Source organism: Danio rerio, chromosome 3 (genome assembly GCF_049306965.1).
Source record: "Danio rerio strain Tuebingen ecotype United States chromosome 3, GRCz12tu, whole genome shotgun sequence".
In the NCBI taxonomy this organism is placed as follows: domain Eukaryota; kingdom Metazoa; phylum Chordata; class Actinopteri; order Cypriniformes; family Danionidae; genus Danio; species Danio rerio.
The window spans coordinates 65115001-65131657 of NC_133178.1; the positions used below are offsets into that span (position 1 = coordinate 65115001).

The following is a 16657-nucleotide window of genomic DNA, read 5'->3' on the forward strand; positions in this document are numbered from 1 at the left end:
CCCAAATTTGGTAAAAAAAAATCAAAGCTAAATAACAAATTATGGGCTCTATTTTGACGGTCCATGCGCAGAGTGCAAAACACAGGGCGCAAACGCTATCAGGGCGTTTCAGAACGCATTTTTGCTAATTTAAGGACGGGAAAATCCGCTTTGAGGCGCATGGTCTAAAAGGGTTGAGTTTATTTTTTTAATTAGTAATAGGTGTGTTTTGAGAATAAACCAATTAGAGTCTCATCTCCTATTCCCTTAAAGAGCCAGCTGCGTCACGCCAAGAGCGCATTCACTATTTACAGGACGCAAAGTAAGTCTAAGTGGAGAAAATGAGCATTTCACTAGCAAACAGTTAACAGTTTATTAACAGAAAACAGTTAAACAGAGCATCTACTGCGTGAGAATGAGAGATAATGGATCACTTTCACTTTCGCTCTTGCATAGGGAAACCTTTACACACAGACATCAATTAGCCTATAAAGGATTAATTTTGTTTGTTAAGCGCAAATATTCGTTTCAAAACTATTTCTAAATTCAGTTCTAATTTCCAGCAAACGAATAAATGAACAACAATAACAAAATGTGCTCAAAAACCTGAGTTATATCCTAAAACACATGCTGCGCCCCATATGGTCTAAAACCTGACAGGTGGACAAATCTAAGCTTGTTTTTAATAAAACAAATATAAATATGGATATAATAAATAATACTGCTAATAATAATAACATTATACAGAAGCAAATTGTTCTGAATGAACTGAAAAAGCCTCCCGAGATGAAGAAGACATGAAAGCAGTGATTTTTCATATTTATGTAGGCTGGAAAATAATATGTTTCGTAATATTTTAATCCTTTATATTTATATTCTATATCTATTCTTATTATATCCTATATATATCCTTAATATTTAATTTTTTCATATGTAAAGATATTTGCCTATTGCTCTCTTGTGTGTATTAAGCAGTGCGTAAGCGAGGTGCAACTCTACGCTGGAGTTTAGACCGGGTTTGTTTTGGTCTAATGAAAAATCTATTGTAGTTTCTCAAAATAGCAACGCGCCAGCGGTCCGCCTCAGAACACCTTCCTTTCTAGACCAGAACGCCTATGGGCGCACATATGAGCGCTAATGCATTTGCTATTTAAACAGCGCAGCGCAACGCCTCAAAACGACTCTTGCGCCAAGCCGAAACTAGCAAAAGACTATTGCGCGGCGCCTTGCGCCCCATTGCGCCAGTTGTATGATAGGGCCCTACATTCCAAAGTTGTAGTCGATATCTCAAAAAATGATTGCAGTAATAGACATGACCACCAGGTGTAGATTGAGTCTGTTTACATTGATCATATTAGGGTGCCCCCTATTTTTGTGTATGTTTTGAGGAATATGAATCGTATTTTTTCATACTTTTGAAAATATTTGTAAAGTAGACATCCATTTCCAAAGTAGTACAAGCAGTTTGGTGGTATTTGATTTAAATTCACCCTCTAAAAAACGTGGATTGCTGTAGCAAAGTAATGCTTTACCACCCTAAAGAGAATATTTGAACAAATGGTGTTATTTAACCCCTTAACTGTCACCACTTTTTGAGCATAAACATGAAAATGACATCATGGCAATCTTCAATGCTTTGGTGCAGAGGTTTACTGTAACTTTGGACTCATTTTCGAGAAGACTGATGTCAGACTGTAGCTGAAAAAGTTTAAATAGTGTAGTAAAACATCAGTAATGCGCCTGTGTGTTTATTTTCTTTACCATTTTACATTAAATGTGTATTTTGAAAAACATGTTTAGCCTAACATTGACAGAAAAATCAAAGTTAAATATCTGAGCAAACATGACCACTCAGTTTCCATTGGTGAATATACAAAGGCGCCCTCCATGTTTCGAGAATTATGAACCATATTTTTTTCATACTTTTGACAATATTTGTAAAGTAGACATCCATTTCTTAAGTGGCACGGACAGTTCAGTGGTATTAAATTTAAATTTACCCTCTAAACAAACATTTAAAAAAGTGCATTGCTGTAACAAAGTAATGCTTTACCACTCTGAAGAGAATATTTGAACAAATGGTGTTTTTTAACCCCTTAACTGCCCCCACCTTTTGAGCATAAACATGAAAATGACATCATGGCAATCTTCAACGCTTTGGTGCAGAGGTTTACTGTAACTTTGGACTCATTTTCGAGAAGACTGATGTCAGATTGTAGCTGAAAAAGTTTAAATAGTGTAGTAAAACATCAGTAATGCGCCTGTGTGTTTATTTTCTTTACCATTTTACATTTAATGTGTATTTTGCAAAACATGTTTAGCCTAACATTGACAAAAAATCTAAGTTAAATATCTGAGCAAATTATATTCTGAAGTTGATATCTCAAACAATGAGCTTTCAGTAGGATTTTGTTTGGATGCAGTACCAAACATGACCACTGGATGACACTCAGTTTCTATTGGTGACCCCTATGTTTTGAGGAATATGTAACATATTTTTTTATACTTTTAACAATATTTGTAAAGTAGACAACCATTTCTAAAGTAGTATGGGCAGTTTGGTGGTATTAGATTGAAATTTGCGCTCTAAAATCATCTCAAAAATGTAGATTGCTGTAGCAAAGTAATGCTTTACTACTCTGAAGAGTATCCATGTCGCAAATTAAATTTATAAATAACTGTTGCTCAGTAACATTGATCAAAAATCAGTCATCAGGTGTAAAAACTAGACATTTTAAGCTTTCAAATGATATATAGTCATGATTGCTTTGTTTAGACTATAGTATTATAGTTCAAAAATGTAACTGCCAATGCTCCCGCAGGTTGAAGAGTAATTGTGTTTTAATTTACTACTCTTAAATAACAAACTAATTTTAAATATGTATTAAAAATACTTAGACCTTTCCAATGATATAAAATTTGTCATAATTAGATTAGCATTTAATTGCAATATAGGGAAGTAAACTTAAGCGTCCCGCTGTCTTAAGGGTTTAAGAAAAGTGGCATGTAAATAAATGACTTGTGATTGTGTTCTTGCAGTCAGACATGGCAGCTGAGAGAGTCATTACACATGAAGAAGGAGAAAAGCTGGCCAAGGTATGAGCGTACATGTATTTACCATACCATACTGTTATAAAAGATTAATAAACATTACGAACTCAATGCTTCTGTTATATAGGAATATGGCGTCCCTTTCATGGAGACAAGTGCCAAGACTGGAGTCAATGTGGAGCTTGCTTTCCATGCCATAGCAAGGTGAGAGACTTTTACGTCAACATTTCAACAATCGATGCTCCCCTTTTTGAACATAAACATAAAAATGACATGTTGAATTGTATTAAATGATTTAACCTTGGTGTCATTTTAAAGATATCGGATTATAGCTGAAAAAGTTTATTAAAACAAAAGTAATGCACATTTGTGCTTGTTTTTATCATTTTACATTACATATGTATTTTATGAAACATGTTTTAGCTTGAGGTAAATATTTGAGCAAATTATATTCCAAATTTGAAGTTAATATCTCAAAAAATGAGCTTTCAGTAGGATTTTGTTTGGGCGCAGTAACAAACATGACCACTGGATGGCATTCAGTTTCTTTTGGTGGCCATAAAAGAGCGCCCCCTATGTTTTCAAGATTTTTTAACATAGGTTTGATAATATTTGTAATGTTGACATCAAATTCTAAAATAGTATGGGTAGTTTGGTAATATTTGATTTAACTTCATACTCTAAAAACATCTAAAAATGTGAATTGCTGTAGCAAAGTAATGCTTTACGATTATGAGTATCCTAGTCACAAATTAAGTGAATAAATAACTGTTGCTCATTAACATCTATCAAAAATCAAATCAGCTTGGTCTCATTTTCAAAGACGGACTTAGCTGAAAATGTTCAAAAAGTTTAGTAAAACATAAGCGCTTTTGTTTATGCAAAAAATAAAATGATACATTTGTATAGTTTTACATAAAATATGCATTGTACAAAACATTTTAGCCTAAGATTTATCAAAGTTAAAAATCTGTGTAAATGATTTTCCAAATTTGAAGTTGATATCTCAAACAATGAGCTTTCAGTAGGATTTTGTTTGGGTGCAGTACCAAACATGACCACTGGATGACACTCAGTTTACATTGGTGATCATATAGGGGCGCCTTCTGTTCTGAGGATTTTTACAAATATTGTTGACAATATTTCTAAAGTAGACATCAAGTTATAAAGAAGTATGGGTAGTTCGGTGGTATTTGATTCGAATCTAACCTCTAGAAACATCTAAAAAATGTGGATTGCTGTAGCAAAGTAATGATTTACGATTATAATGAGTATCCCTGTTGCAAATTAAAGTAATAAATAACTGTTGCTCATTAATATCTTTAAAAATCAGATCAACTTGGCCTCATTTTAAAGAAGACGGATGTCAGAATGTAGCTAAAAATGTTCTAAAAGTTTTGCAAAACATAAGTTAAGCGCATTTGTCTATGCAAATAATAAAATAATGGATTTATATTTGTATATTTTACATAGAATATGTATTTTACAAAACGTGTTTTAGCCTAAGTTTGATCAAAGTTAAATATCTAAGCAAGTTATATTCCAAATTTGAAGTTGATATCTCAAAAAATGATTTTGTTTGGGTGCAGTACCAGACATGACCACTGCATGACATTCAGTGTGCATTGGTGACCATACAAGTGCGCTTCCTGTGTTTTAAGGGGTATAACCTGCATTTTTTTTCATACTTTAGACAATTTTTGTGAAGTAGACATCAAACTATAAAGTAGTATAGGTAGTTCAGTAGTATTTGATTAAAATTTAACCTTTAAAAACATCTAAAAATGTAGATTGCTGTAGCAAAGTAATGCTTTAAGATTATAATGAGTATGCTTTTTGCAAATTAAAGTAATAAATAATTGTTGCTCCATAACATCTATCAAAAATCAGATCAGCCTGGTTCCATATTAAAGAAGACGGACGTCAGATTTTTGCTAAAAATGTTCAAAAAGTTTAGTAAAATATAAGCAACCTTGTTTATGCAAATAATAAAATGATGCATTTATATGTCTATAATTTTACACAGAATATGTATTTTACAAAACCTGTTTTGGCCTAAGTTTGATCAAAGTTAAATATCTGAGCAAATTATTTTCCAAGTTTGAAATTGATATCTCAAAAAATGATTTTGTTTGGGTGCAGTATCAAACATGACCACTGGATGACGTTCAGTGTCCGTTAGTGACTATACAAGTGCGCCCCCTGTGTTTTAAGCTGTCTAACCTGCATTTTTTTTCATACTTCAGACAATATTTGTGAGACATCAAATTCTAAAGTAGTATGGGTAGTTCTGTGGTATTTGATTCAAATTAACCTCTAAAAACATCGAAAAAATGTGAATTGCTGTAGCAAAGTAATGCTTTACGATTATAGTGAGTATCCTTGTTGCAAATTAAAGTAATAAGTAACTGTTGCTCCATAACATCTATCAAGAATCAGATCAACTTGGTCTCATTTTAAAAAAGACAGACGTCTGATTTGTATAAATGTTCATAAGTTAGCAAAACATAAGTTAAGCACCTTTGTTTATGCAAATAATAAAACGATGCATTTATATTTCTATAAGTGTACATAGAATATGTATTTTACAAAACATGTGTTGGCCTAAGATTGATAAGTTAAATATCTGAGCAAATTAAATTCCAAATTTGAAGTTGATATCTCAAAAAATGATTTTGTTTGGGTGCAGTACCTAACATGACCACTGGATAACATTCAGTGTGCATTGGTGACCATGCAAGTGCACCCCATGTGTTTTAATGAGTATAACCTGCATTCTTTCATTCCTTTGACAATACTTGTGAAGTAGACATCAAATTATAAAGTACTATGGGTAGTTTGCTGGTATTTAATTTGGATTTAGCCTGTAAAAATCAACAAAAAAAGTTTATACGTGGATTGCTGTAGCAAAGTATTGCTTTACCACTTTAATAATTAACCTTGTTGCAAATAAATAAATAACTGTTGCTCCGAAATATCTTTCAAAACAAGATATTAAAACTGGGAATTTTAAGCTTTCGAATGATATATAGTTTGTCATGATTGCTTTGTTTAGATTATAATATTATTGTCTAAACATGTAAGCATAAATGCTCTCGCAGTATGAAGGGTGACAGTAAATGACTTTTAATCTGTTACTCTTCCTACAAAACAAACTGGTAAATTATGCATTAAAGTCTTAGACATTTCCAACGATATACAGTTTGTCATGATGAGATTAGGATTTAATTGTAAACAAGTGAAGTAAAATATTAAATAGAATTAGAGATTGAAAAGAGCATTACACGTTATGACATTGACACTTAATTGCATGTTAATTGCAATTAAATGGAAATGTTTTATAATTTCAATTGAAGTCAGGTGAACTTTTGGGTTTTTGACCCACTTAAGTAAGACCTGAATCTATCTGAAAAGCATATTTCGTTAACTTAAATATGCTTAATATATATTGAAATGTGTTTTAAATATGTTTGTAAATAAACATCTGTAATAAAGATGAAGTAAACACTTAAACTATGACTTTTACCTTTCATGTTTTACCATTTATTCATTATTGAAAAGTTACTGATGACACACAATAATATACAGTAGTTGATAAATATTTTAAAAGTTTAATACAAAAATGATTCTTTAGGTCCAAATGAGTGAGTATACAGATATTGAAGCATAATGAGCCCTCAGAAACAATCACGAAAGTGTGTCTCTTTAAGTACAAAGTGGCCTTTTATTACATCAATATTATATTATCTGCAAGTACTGCACAGCTAAAGTACACAAGTGCACGTTCAATACTCTTACAGTAAGTGCACTTATTCTTCACAATCCACTTCATAAGAAGTTCAAGGCGTTTTTGTCCAGTGTTTGCTTTGCCTGGAAGAACGTATTTTATTGCTAATTACTTATTTATATTAGTATTTAAATGTGTTTAGTATTCATTACACTGCTCACTGGAATACTTGATTGTGATTGGTCAATCATGACATTTCATGATATGTTATATTAGGGATAAAGTATATCCAGGACGTTGTTATCACAGAATAAAGCCAGACAGGTTGTGTAAGTGTGGAGGGTTTATTCTGCAAAAACACAACCTCCTGGATGTACTTTATCCCACTTATTACATGGCTACTTGCCACAAAACATGAAAGTTAGACACAAAATGTTGTTCTGAAGAATAATAATTGATTATTTAATTAAACTCAAAGCTGACAGAAACGAAATAGGGTGGAGTATACACTAACCTGCATATTATTCAAACACTAGATGGCGCCAGACGGTCAAACACAAACCTGACAGAAACTAAAACAGCTGATAAAGTATACACTAACCTGCGCATTATTCAGACACAAGATGGCGCCAAAGAGTCAACACAAGCTAAAAAACAGCTGATGGAGTATATACTAACCTGCGCATTATTCAGACGCAAGATGGCACCAAAGAGTCAACACAAGCTAAAAAACAGCTGATGGAGTATACACTAACCTGCACATTATTCAGACACAAGATGGCGCCAAACAGACAAAACACAAAGCTGATAGAAACAAAAACAGCTGATGGAGTATACACTAACCTGCGCATTATTCAGACACAAGATGGCGCCAAAGAGTCAACACAAGCTAAAAAACAGCTGATGGAGTATACAGTAACCTGCACATTATTCAGACACAAGATGGCGCCAAACAGTCAAAACACAAAGTGGACAGGATAAAACAGCTGATGGAGTATACACTAACCTGCGCATTATTCAGACACAAGATGGCGCCAAACGGTCGAAAACACAAAGCTGACAGAAACGAAAACAGCTGATGGAGTATACACTAACCTGCGCATTATTCAGACACAAGAAGGCGCCAAAGAATCTAATTACAAGCTGAATGGAGCATATACTAACCTATGTATATTATTCATTCACAAGATGGCGCCAAACAGTCAAAAACATTTAAAAAATCACTGCTTGATAGACAAGCGGATATAAATGTGGATGCAAGTATGTGGATGAAATAAGCGGAATACAGCACATCTAAATTCCTCCAGTCTTACACAACACCTGCTGATAATCCTGTCAGGCTTTATTCTGCGAGAACGGCCATCTGGATGTACATTATACCTAATATTTATGTTATTTTCAACCATTTCTCTGTCTTTCTCTTCCGCACAGAGAACTAAAGCACAGAAACCTGGAGCAGCCTCACGAGCCCAAGTTCAAGATCCACGATTACATCGAGTCGCAGAAGCAGAAGTCGAACTGCTGCGGCGGAATTATGTGATCCTGATCTCAACGACACACTTATTAGTGCACAAAGACACCTATGTGTGTGTGTGTGTGTGTGTGTGTTTATGCGATATATGAGGACAAAATGTGTATAATGACCTAGGTATTACAATGTTAAGGTGATTTATGAGGACATGCCTAGTGTCCTTGAAATCTTAACTGGGTTTTTTGTGTTCCCTCTGACCCTGCTGAAAAATCCAGCTTAAACCAGCCTAGACTGGTTGGCTGGTTTTAGCTGGTCAACCAGGCTGGTTTTAGAGGGGTTTTGGCCACTTCCAGGCTGGTTTCCAGCCATTTCCAGCCTGGTCTTAGCTGGTTAGGCTGGGAGATGACCAGCTAAAACCAGCTTGACCAGCCTAGCCAGGCTGGGAGCTCAGCCAAAACCAGCTATGTCCAGCTTAAACCAGGCTGGTCAAGCTGGTTTTAGCTGGATTTAGCTGGTCATTTTCCAGCCTGACCAGCTAAGACCAGGCTGGAAATGGCCAAAACCCCTCTAAAACCAGCCTGGTCGACCAGCTAAAACCAGCCAACCAGCCTAGGCTGGTTTAAGATGGATTTTTTAGCAGGGGAGGGTTTGGTTTACGGCTAGAGGACTTATAATAAATGGTTTTTACAATATAAAATATGTAGAGTCCTCATGAATCACATAAACCAAACCTGTGAGAGAGAATGAGCCGTCTTGGTGTGTGCGAGTTTGATTGTTTTCCCTCCCAAACCCCTGTTCGCTTTTGTAGTCAGGAATCAACAGCCAAATACTGCTGAGGTGCATCAGAGTACTTTACGTTTCAAGATGTCTGCTTTATAAACTGTATTAATCCAGGTGTGTACAGTATAAATATACCTACAGGTGTGTCTGATTATTTCCGGGATGTCTGTTTGTGCAGTGTGGGTTTCTCCAATGGTTTTAGCCTCTATCTACACACGGTATCTATGTGATATATTAGTATTATACGCCACGCAGATGTGCTCTAACCGGGCAGTGAGCTTGTGTGTGTCTGTAGTGTGTTTTTTTTAATATAGAGAGTCTTTATATTTCAGCTTCTGTTAAGTATTATGTTTACAATCGGTGTGTATTCACTTGAAAACAAAACAATCATAGCACAGCTTGACCGAGTCAAGCCTGATTATGACACAATCTTGGCTTCATTTTGCTTTCTTTAGCGTAGAAGCATGTCAAATATGTCAGCCCTGCTGAAAAATCCACCTTAGGATGGTTGGTTGGTTTTAGCTGGTTGACCAGGCTGGTTTTAGAGGGGTTTTGGCCATTTCCAGGCTGGTTTCTAGTCATTTCCAGCCTGGTCTTAGCTGGTCAGGCTGGAAAGTGACCAGCTAAAACCATCTAAAACCAGCTTGACCATCCTGGTTTAAGCTGGACATGGCTTTTGGCTGGGCTCCTAGGCTGGTAAAGCTGGTTTTAGCTGGTCATCTCCCTGCCTGACCAGCTAAAACCAGGCTGGAAATGGCTGGAAACCAGCCTGGAAGTGGCCAAAACCCCTCTAAAACCAGACTGGTCAACCAGCTAAAACCAGCCAACCATCCTAGGCTGGTTTAAGCTGGATTTTTCAGCAGGGACAGCTGTATGTCACAGCACACTGTATGATTGATGTGAAGTTATGTTGATTTCTTGTCATCTGAACGCATTTCTTTCCTCACCGTGATCACGAAGTGCCATGAACGTCCACTGTAACCACATACACACACGTTTTGTGAGGATTTTTTTCATTGTTTCATAATTTATGAATAATTAAAGCCACAGGGGGGCGATATTACCCGCCGAGAGTTACTAATAAATAATAATAATAATAATGAGCTTAATGATTTATTGTTGCCTTACCTTTAAACTTTCTATGTGTCCTGTACTTTTGAATAAAGTGAATATGTGAACTTCATCTGATGTGAATGAGTCGATGGTCGTGTTGTATGAAATCATCTGCCAGATTAATAAATGTTCGTGTTGATTTGGTCTTGACCGCTTTTTGGCGCTATGTTTGTTTTGCGACGTCACCGCGAGTCACGTGATACCCCTGCTGAAAAATCTTGCTTAAACCAGCCTAGGATGGTTGGCTGGTTTTAGCTGGTCGACCAGTCTGGTTTTGGAGGCGTTTTGGCCACTTCCAGGCTGGTTTCCAGCCATTTGTAGTCTGGTTTTAGCTGGTCTTGCACTTTTTATCTATGCATGCATTTTTTTTTTTATTTATTGCAGTGGTAAACAATAAAAATTATTGATTTAAGTATTGTTTACATCTGCGATAAACAAACAAAGAAAACAACAAATAAATAAATAAATAAATAAAGTGCAGAAGTGCTCTAGGTGTGTTTCACTTAATAACAAAATGTTTTTTTAAGTGTGAAACTGTGAAAATGTATCATTAAAATAGAATATTTTGCCAATTATTTTATAAGTTCATTGTTATTATTATTATTATTATTATTATTATTATTATTATTATTGTTGTTGTCATTTTATTTAATTCTCATTGTCTTTCTGTATTACTCCTGAGTTTACATCGTCATCCAATGTTACGATTTTAAAAAGTTCTATTGTTTACATCTGTGATAAACAAACAAATAAACAAACAAACTAACAAATAATTAATTAATTAATTTAAAAGTGCAGAAATTTCCCATGTGTGTGTGAGAGTTACTTTATTACAAAGAGAGGCTACTTTATTACAAAATGTTTGCTATAAAAGAAAATGTGAAACAGTGTAAAGGTTTTATCAAATTATGTTTTGCCATCGTAAATAGTTTTATTAATTTATATTTATTAGTATTATTATTGTCATTTAATTTAATTCTCTTCTAATTGTCTTTCCGTATTACTTTTGTTTTAACAACGTTCAATGTTACGATTATTGAAAAGTCCTATTGTTTACATTTGCGACAGACAGATAAATAAATAAAGTGCAGGAATTTCACTTCAAGTGCAGAAGAGTTATTAAATTACAAAATGTTTAAACAGTGTGCAACTGAAAATGTTTAATTAAAAATGTAATATTGTGCCTCTGTAATTTAATAATTTTTTTATTATTAGTGTCATTTAATTCTCATGTATTACTTTTGAGTTCACAACGTCATCCAATGTTACTATGAATTATTTAAAGGTACACAAACAAACCAATAAACAAACAAATACAGATTTATTTATTACAACATTTATTGCAATAATGCTTATAATATTACAAAATATATAAAAATAAAAAGTTCCCCCGGTTTAAGGGAACAGTAGAAGTTTTTTTTAAGGTAGGTATAAGGTAAGGTAGGGTAAAACTTTATTATCCCAGGTGAGGAATTTTAGTCATGCCTCATAACCCCCGCTGAGCAGCACATTTAACCACAAAACAAACAAACAAACAAAGAGTCTCGCAGCAGCGGGAGGAGGAGGAGGAGGAGGATCTCTATAGGAGGAGTCAGTCAGCCCTGGGTGATCAACTCTCCAGCAGCACAACTTTCCCTCCACACTTTACTTTGCTAGACTTTACCGAGGCGGAGCGGGCTATCATGCTGCACCCGTGAGCAGAACCCTCCATCATCCGGTATATTATTTTCATTATTACTATTTATTACTCTAAATAAACCAACAGGTGACCCGCGTGATGCCCAGCAAATCTCTGCGTCCGCGGCTCTGCGTCCTGGAGAAGGGCGACACCGGCTACGGTTTCCACCTGCACGGGGAGAAGGGCAAAACCGGGCAGTTCATCCGGCTGGTGGAGCCCGACTCCCCAGCTGAGGTCTCCGGTCTGCGCGCTGGAGACCGGCTGGTGTTCGTGAACGGAGCCCGAGTGGAGGCCGAGAGCCACCAGCAGGTCGTGGCGCGGATCCGGGAGAGCACCGGGAGCCTGGAGCTCATAGTGGTGGATGTGGACACCGATCAGCTGCTGAGGAAACACGAGCTGCGCTGCGATGAAGAGTTCGTCACGGAGGGGATCCCGGTGCCCGAGGCTGAGGATGAACCGGAGATCGTTAGGGAGGACACCGGGAGGGAGGACACGCCGCCGCCGGTGCCCGAGAGGAACGGAGAGATCATCCCGGTGTTCATCCCCTCGCTGGAGAAACACAGGACATCCGTCAGCTCAGACACGGTCAGATATGCGAGATACTATTGTTTGTTTATTTATTTATTTATTTATTTATTTATTTATTTATTTATTTATTTATTTATTTATTTATTTATTTATTTATTTATTTGTTATTATTATTTTTTATCATTATTATTATTAACATTATTATTTATTATTATTATTATTATTTATAATCATTATCATTATTAATGTTATTATTTATAATAATTATTATTTTTTATTATTTATAATTATTGTTATTTATTATTATTATTTATAATAATAATAATAATAATAATAATTATTATTTATATTATTGTTTATTATTATTTATATTAATAATATTAACGATTATTATTTATTATTTATAATAATAATAATAATAATAATTATTATTATTATTATTATTACTATTGTTATTATTATTATTATTTATAATAATTAATATTATTAATATTATTTATTATGATTATTAATAATATTATATAGAAATTCTGTGGTTTATTTTCTTAGAAGTATATAAGCTTGATTAGCACTGTATTTACTGAAACATACTCTTAAACATCATACTTTGAACCAACTTTAAAAATAATACTGTAGACTAAAATATGTAGTTTTTCCTCAATGTATAATTTGACTCGAACTAAGTTTAAAACTGTATTTGATCCATATCAAAAATATTTATGGTGGGCAAGAAAAAATTAATTCACACGAGGTAAAATATATTGTTTACTCTATAGACTAGAGATGCCAAAAGTAGTGTCTGCGGGCCAAAGTTGGCCCATTGTAACCTTTGATTTGGCCACCATCCCATCTGAGAGGAGAGTGACTATGATATAGAGGGTTGGGGCGAATGCCTTTAACACAGAGATCGTCATTTCTAATTTGAAATTGTTTCATTGCTGAGCTTCAAAAAATCAAACTGAAATTAAATGTTTTAATCAAATGTAGATAAATCTGAATTTTAAATGTAAATAGTCACTCGATGCATAGAGGATATGCAGAAGACATCGGCGATCAAATCAAGGCAAGCACTAGTGTAATTCTGTTTTAAATTAGACAGGTTTGTTTTTATTGGAATAAGTTCATTGCACAATAAAAAAAAAATTGTATTAGTTAATATAAAGCAATGTCTTTTAGTAATTTTTAAACATTATTTATTAAAATAGGTAATTACCCATGTTAAATTACCCCACCTACTGTATATTTGCCTTCAGCCCACCTCAATAACATTTGATTTTTGGCCCTTTATAAAAAAATAGACCATTGCTTTAAGGCAAATTGAACAGCCATAAACCATAATTCATTCATTTTCTTTTCGGCTTAGTATTAACCAGGGGTCGCCACTGCGGAATGAACCGCCAACTTATCTAGCACATGTTTTACACAGTCTTTCCAGCTGCACCCTATCACCGGGAAACATCCACTACGACCAATTTAGTTCATCAACTCCCCTATAGCGCATTATTCGGCTTAGTCCCTTTACTCATCAGGGGTCACCACAGCGCAATGAACCTTCAACTATTCTGACAAATTTTTTACGCAGTGGATGCCCTTCCAGCTGCAACCCAGTACTGGGAAACACCCATACACACTCATTCACACACACGCTCAAGGACAATTTAGTTCATCAATTCCCCTATAGCCTATGTCTTTGGATTGTGGGGAAACCCGAGCACCTGGAGGAAACCCACGCCAACACGGGGAGAACATGCAAACTCCACAAAGAAATGCCAACTGACCTAGCCCAGGTTCGAGTCAGTGACCGTCTTGCTGTAAGGTAACATTGCTAACCACTGAGTCACTCTGCCGCCCAAAACACACATAGCACTGTAAAAAAAATGTTTGTTTCCACACACTCGATTTGAGTTGGGACAACATGACAGAATTAAGTTACTTCATTAATTTTTACAGATGAGGTGTAGAAAGTGGATTCAACATGAATAAATTAAGTTGTCCACCCTCAAAAAAAAAATCAAAAGTAGTTTGAACAAACATTTTTGGAGAGTAACCAATCAGATTTCTTCTTTTTTCTTTTTTGCTTAGTCTATTTAATCAGGGGTCGCCACAGCGGAATGAACCGCCAACCTATCAAGCACATGTTTTTTCGTAGAGGAAGCCCCAACGTCTTATTTAAAATGAGCTGAAATTATACAATTCTTGATGTTGTTGGGTTTTTTTGGGGTGGGGGGTCGGGATGGGGGCTCGATAACCTTTTTAACTTATTCATTCATTTTCTTTTCGGCTTATTCCACAGCGGAATGAACCACCAACTTATCCAGCATATGTTTTACGCAGCAGATGCCCTTCCAGCTGCAACCCATCACATGCAACATGCAAACTCCACACAGAAATGCCAACTGACCCAGCCGAGGCTCAAACCAGCGACCTTCTTGCTGTGAGGCGATCGTGCTAACCACTGCGCCACAGTGACGTCCCAACTACTTATTTAAAATGAGATGAAACAATACAATTTTTGATGTTCTTTTTTTTTTAGGGGGGGGGGGGGGTCGATAATATAGATTCTTTAACTTAATTGGCGATAGCTTAATTGTCTTATGATCAATCAATGATCGATCAGCTTAAATTTGTAAAGTGCACTTAATTGATTTGCATTGGAACAACATGAAGAGATTGTGTGGGATCCGTCAAACAATGACATTCATTCATTCATTCATTCATTTTCTTGTCGGCTTAGTCCCTTTATTAATCCGGGGTCGCCACAGCGGAATGAACCGCCAACTTATCCAGCAAGTTTTTACGCAGCGGATGCCCTTCCAGCCGCAACCCATCTCTGGGAAACAATGACATTTACACAAAGTAAAAAAAATTTGTTTCCTATATAGACTATTAATAGTTAGTTAGCCATGTGGCCTCACAGCAAGAAGGTCGCTGGTTCGAGTCCTAGCATGGTCACTTGGCATTTCTGTATGGAGTTTGCATGTTCTCCCCGTGTTGGTGTGGGTTTCCTCCCAGTGCTCCGGTTTCCCCCACAGTCCAAACACATGCGCTATAGGGGAATTGAGTAAACTTAAATTGAATAACCCTAAAACATAAGCTGGAATAGTTGGCGGTTCATTCCGCTGTGGTGACCCCTGATGAATAAACGAACCAAGCTCAAAAGAAAATGAACGAATGAACATCATTATGATTGTTTTATTGTTTAATAATGCATGACACACACATTTCAATAGAAAAGGTCACTATTTTCAGTATAATAAGCAGCTCACTCCAACCATATTTCAAAGAGGTAATCATGCAATTGGATATTTAAAATAAGTCTTATTCAGGTGGATTAAAAAGGACTCAGCCCACATAGAAAGCGGACTTATCCCAAATGTGGCCTCATTATGGCACTGCTGGCGTGTTGCCGGCACTGGCATGCATAATGTCAGCCAAATGTGGGCCATGCATGACAATGATGGCACTGCATGCATGACGGCAAACTACATTTGGGCCAGCTGTGGATGGGAGGTGTGTGGCCCAGATCAGTGTAGCGATTGTTTAGATAGCATTAGGCTGGGTTATGGCTCAGTTTTTAAGGATACTGGTTAAAGTATAAACTTATAGCTGAGAATCTGTACCAATAATAAACCAGTTAAGGGTGATAAATTGCCTGAGATTCAGGCCGGTTTTGGCCCATGTGTGGCTCTTGTATTTAATCCAGTTATGGTCCACTTCAGGACCGTCATTCTTTGCGGTACTTGGGTTGAGGGAAAGTTATTGTGTGGCCCGGTGCTGGGCCAGGAAACATTTGCTATGCGGGAGAAGGTCCGATAATTACATTTAAACGTAATATATCGTCATTTTATTGCAGTTAACATGCAATTAAGTGTCTGAAAACAGCATCACACTCAAGTACATACTTCTCACCCTTTTCTTTTTTTCGCAAAGGAAGTTATGTAATAATAAACTATTGCAATAAAAACATTGTGTAATAATAAAAATAATTGGCGGGACAGCACAGTGGTGCAGTGGCTAGCACAATCCTCTCACAGCAAAAAGGTCGCTGGTTCGAGTCCTGGCTGAGCCAGTTGGCATTTCTGTGTGGAGTTTGCATGTTCGCCCCATGTTGGCGTGGGTTTCCTCCGGGTGCTCCGGTTTCCCCCACAATCCAAACACATACGATAGAGGGGAATTGATGAACTAAATTGTCATTGTGTGTGTGTGTTTGTGTTTGTGTGAATGAGTGTGTATGGGTGTTTCCCAGTACTGGGTTGCAGCTGGAAAGGCATCCGTTGCATAAAAAAATGGCCAGTATAGTTGACGGTTCATTGCGCTGTGGTGACCCCTG

The 16657-nt window shown here is 36.0% G+C and overlaps 2 protein-coding genes across 52 annotated transcripts in view; both read left to right on the forward strand.

Annotated features, from left to right (window-relative positions):
- zgc:112183 overlaps positions 1-10191 on the forward strand; it is a 65810-nt gene extending 55619 nt beyond the window's left edge. For 5 of the 51 annotated variants that reach the window (XR_012399235.1, XR_012399186.1, XR_012399212.1 and 2 more), the window contains 5 exons: positions 3019-3075; positions 3158-3234; positions 8189-8585; positions 8663-9557; positions 9785-10191. Coding sequence is in view for 4 of the 51 variants with exons in the window: in NM_001017715.1 (NP_001017715.1) it covers positions 3019-3075; positions 3158-3234; positions 8189-8297 (243 nt within the window). In the remaining 47 variants the exon portion in view is untranslated. 51 annotated transcript variants of the gene reach the window in all.
- A 1523-nt stretch (positions 10192-11714) lies between these two features.
- Positions 11715-16657, forward strand: part of nherf1b (NHERF family PDZ scaffold protein 1b) — a 55379-nt gene continuing 50436 nt past the window's right edge. Inside the window, exon 1 of the mRNA XM_005174539.6 lies at positions 11715-12384. Within this exon, the coding sequence (XP_005174596.1) occupies positions 11899-12384 (486 nt within the window). The 5' untranslated portion in view covers positions 11715-11898. The remainder of the gene's footprint in view (positions 12385-16657) is intronic.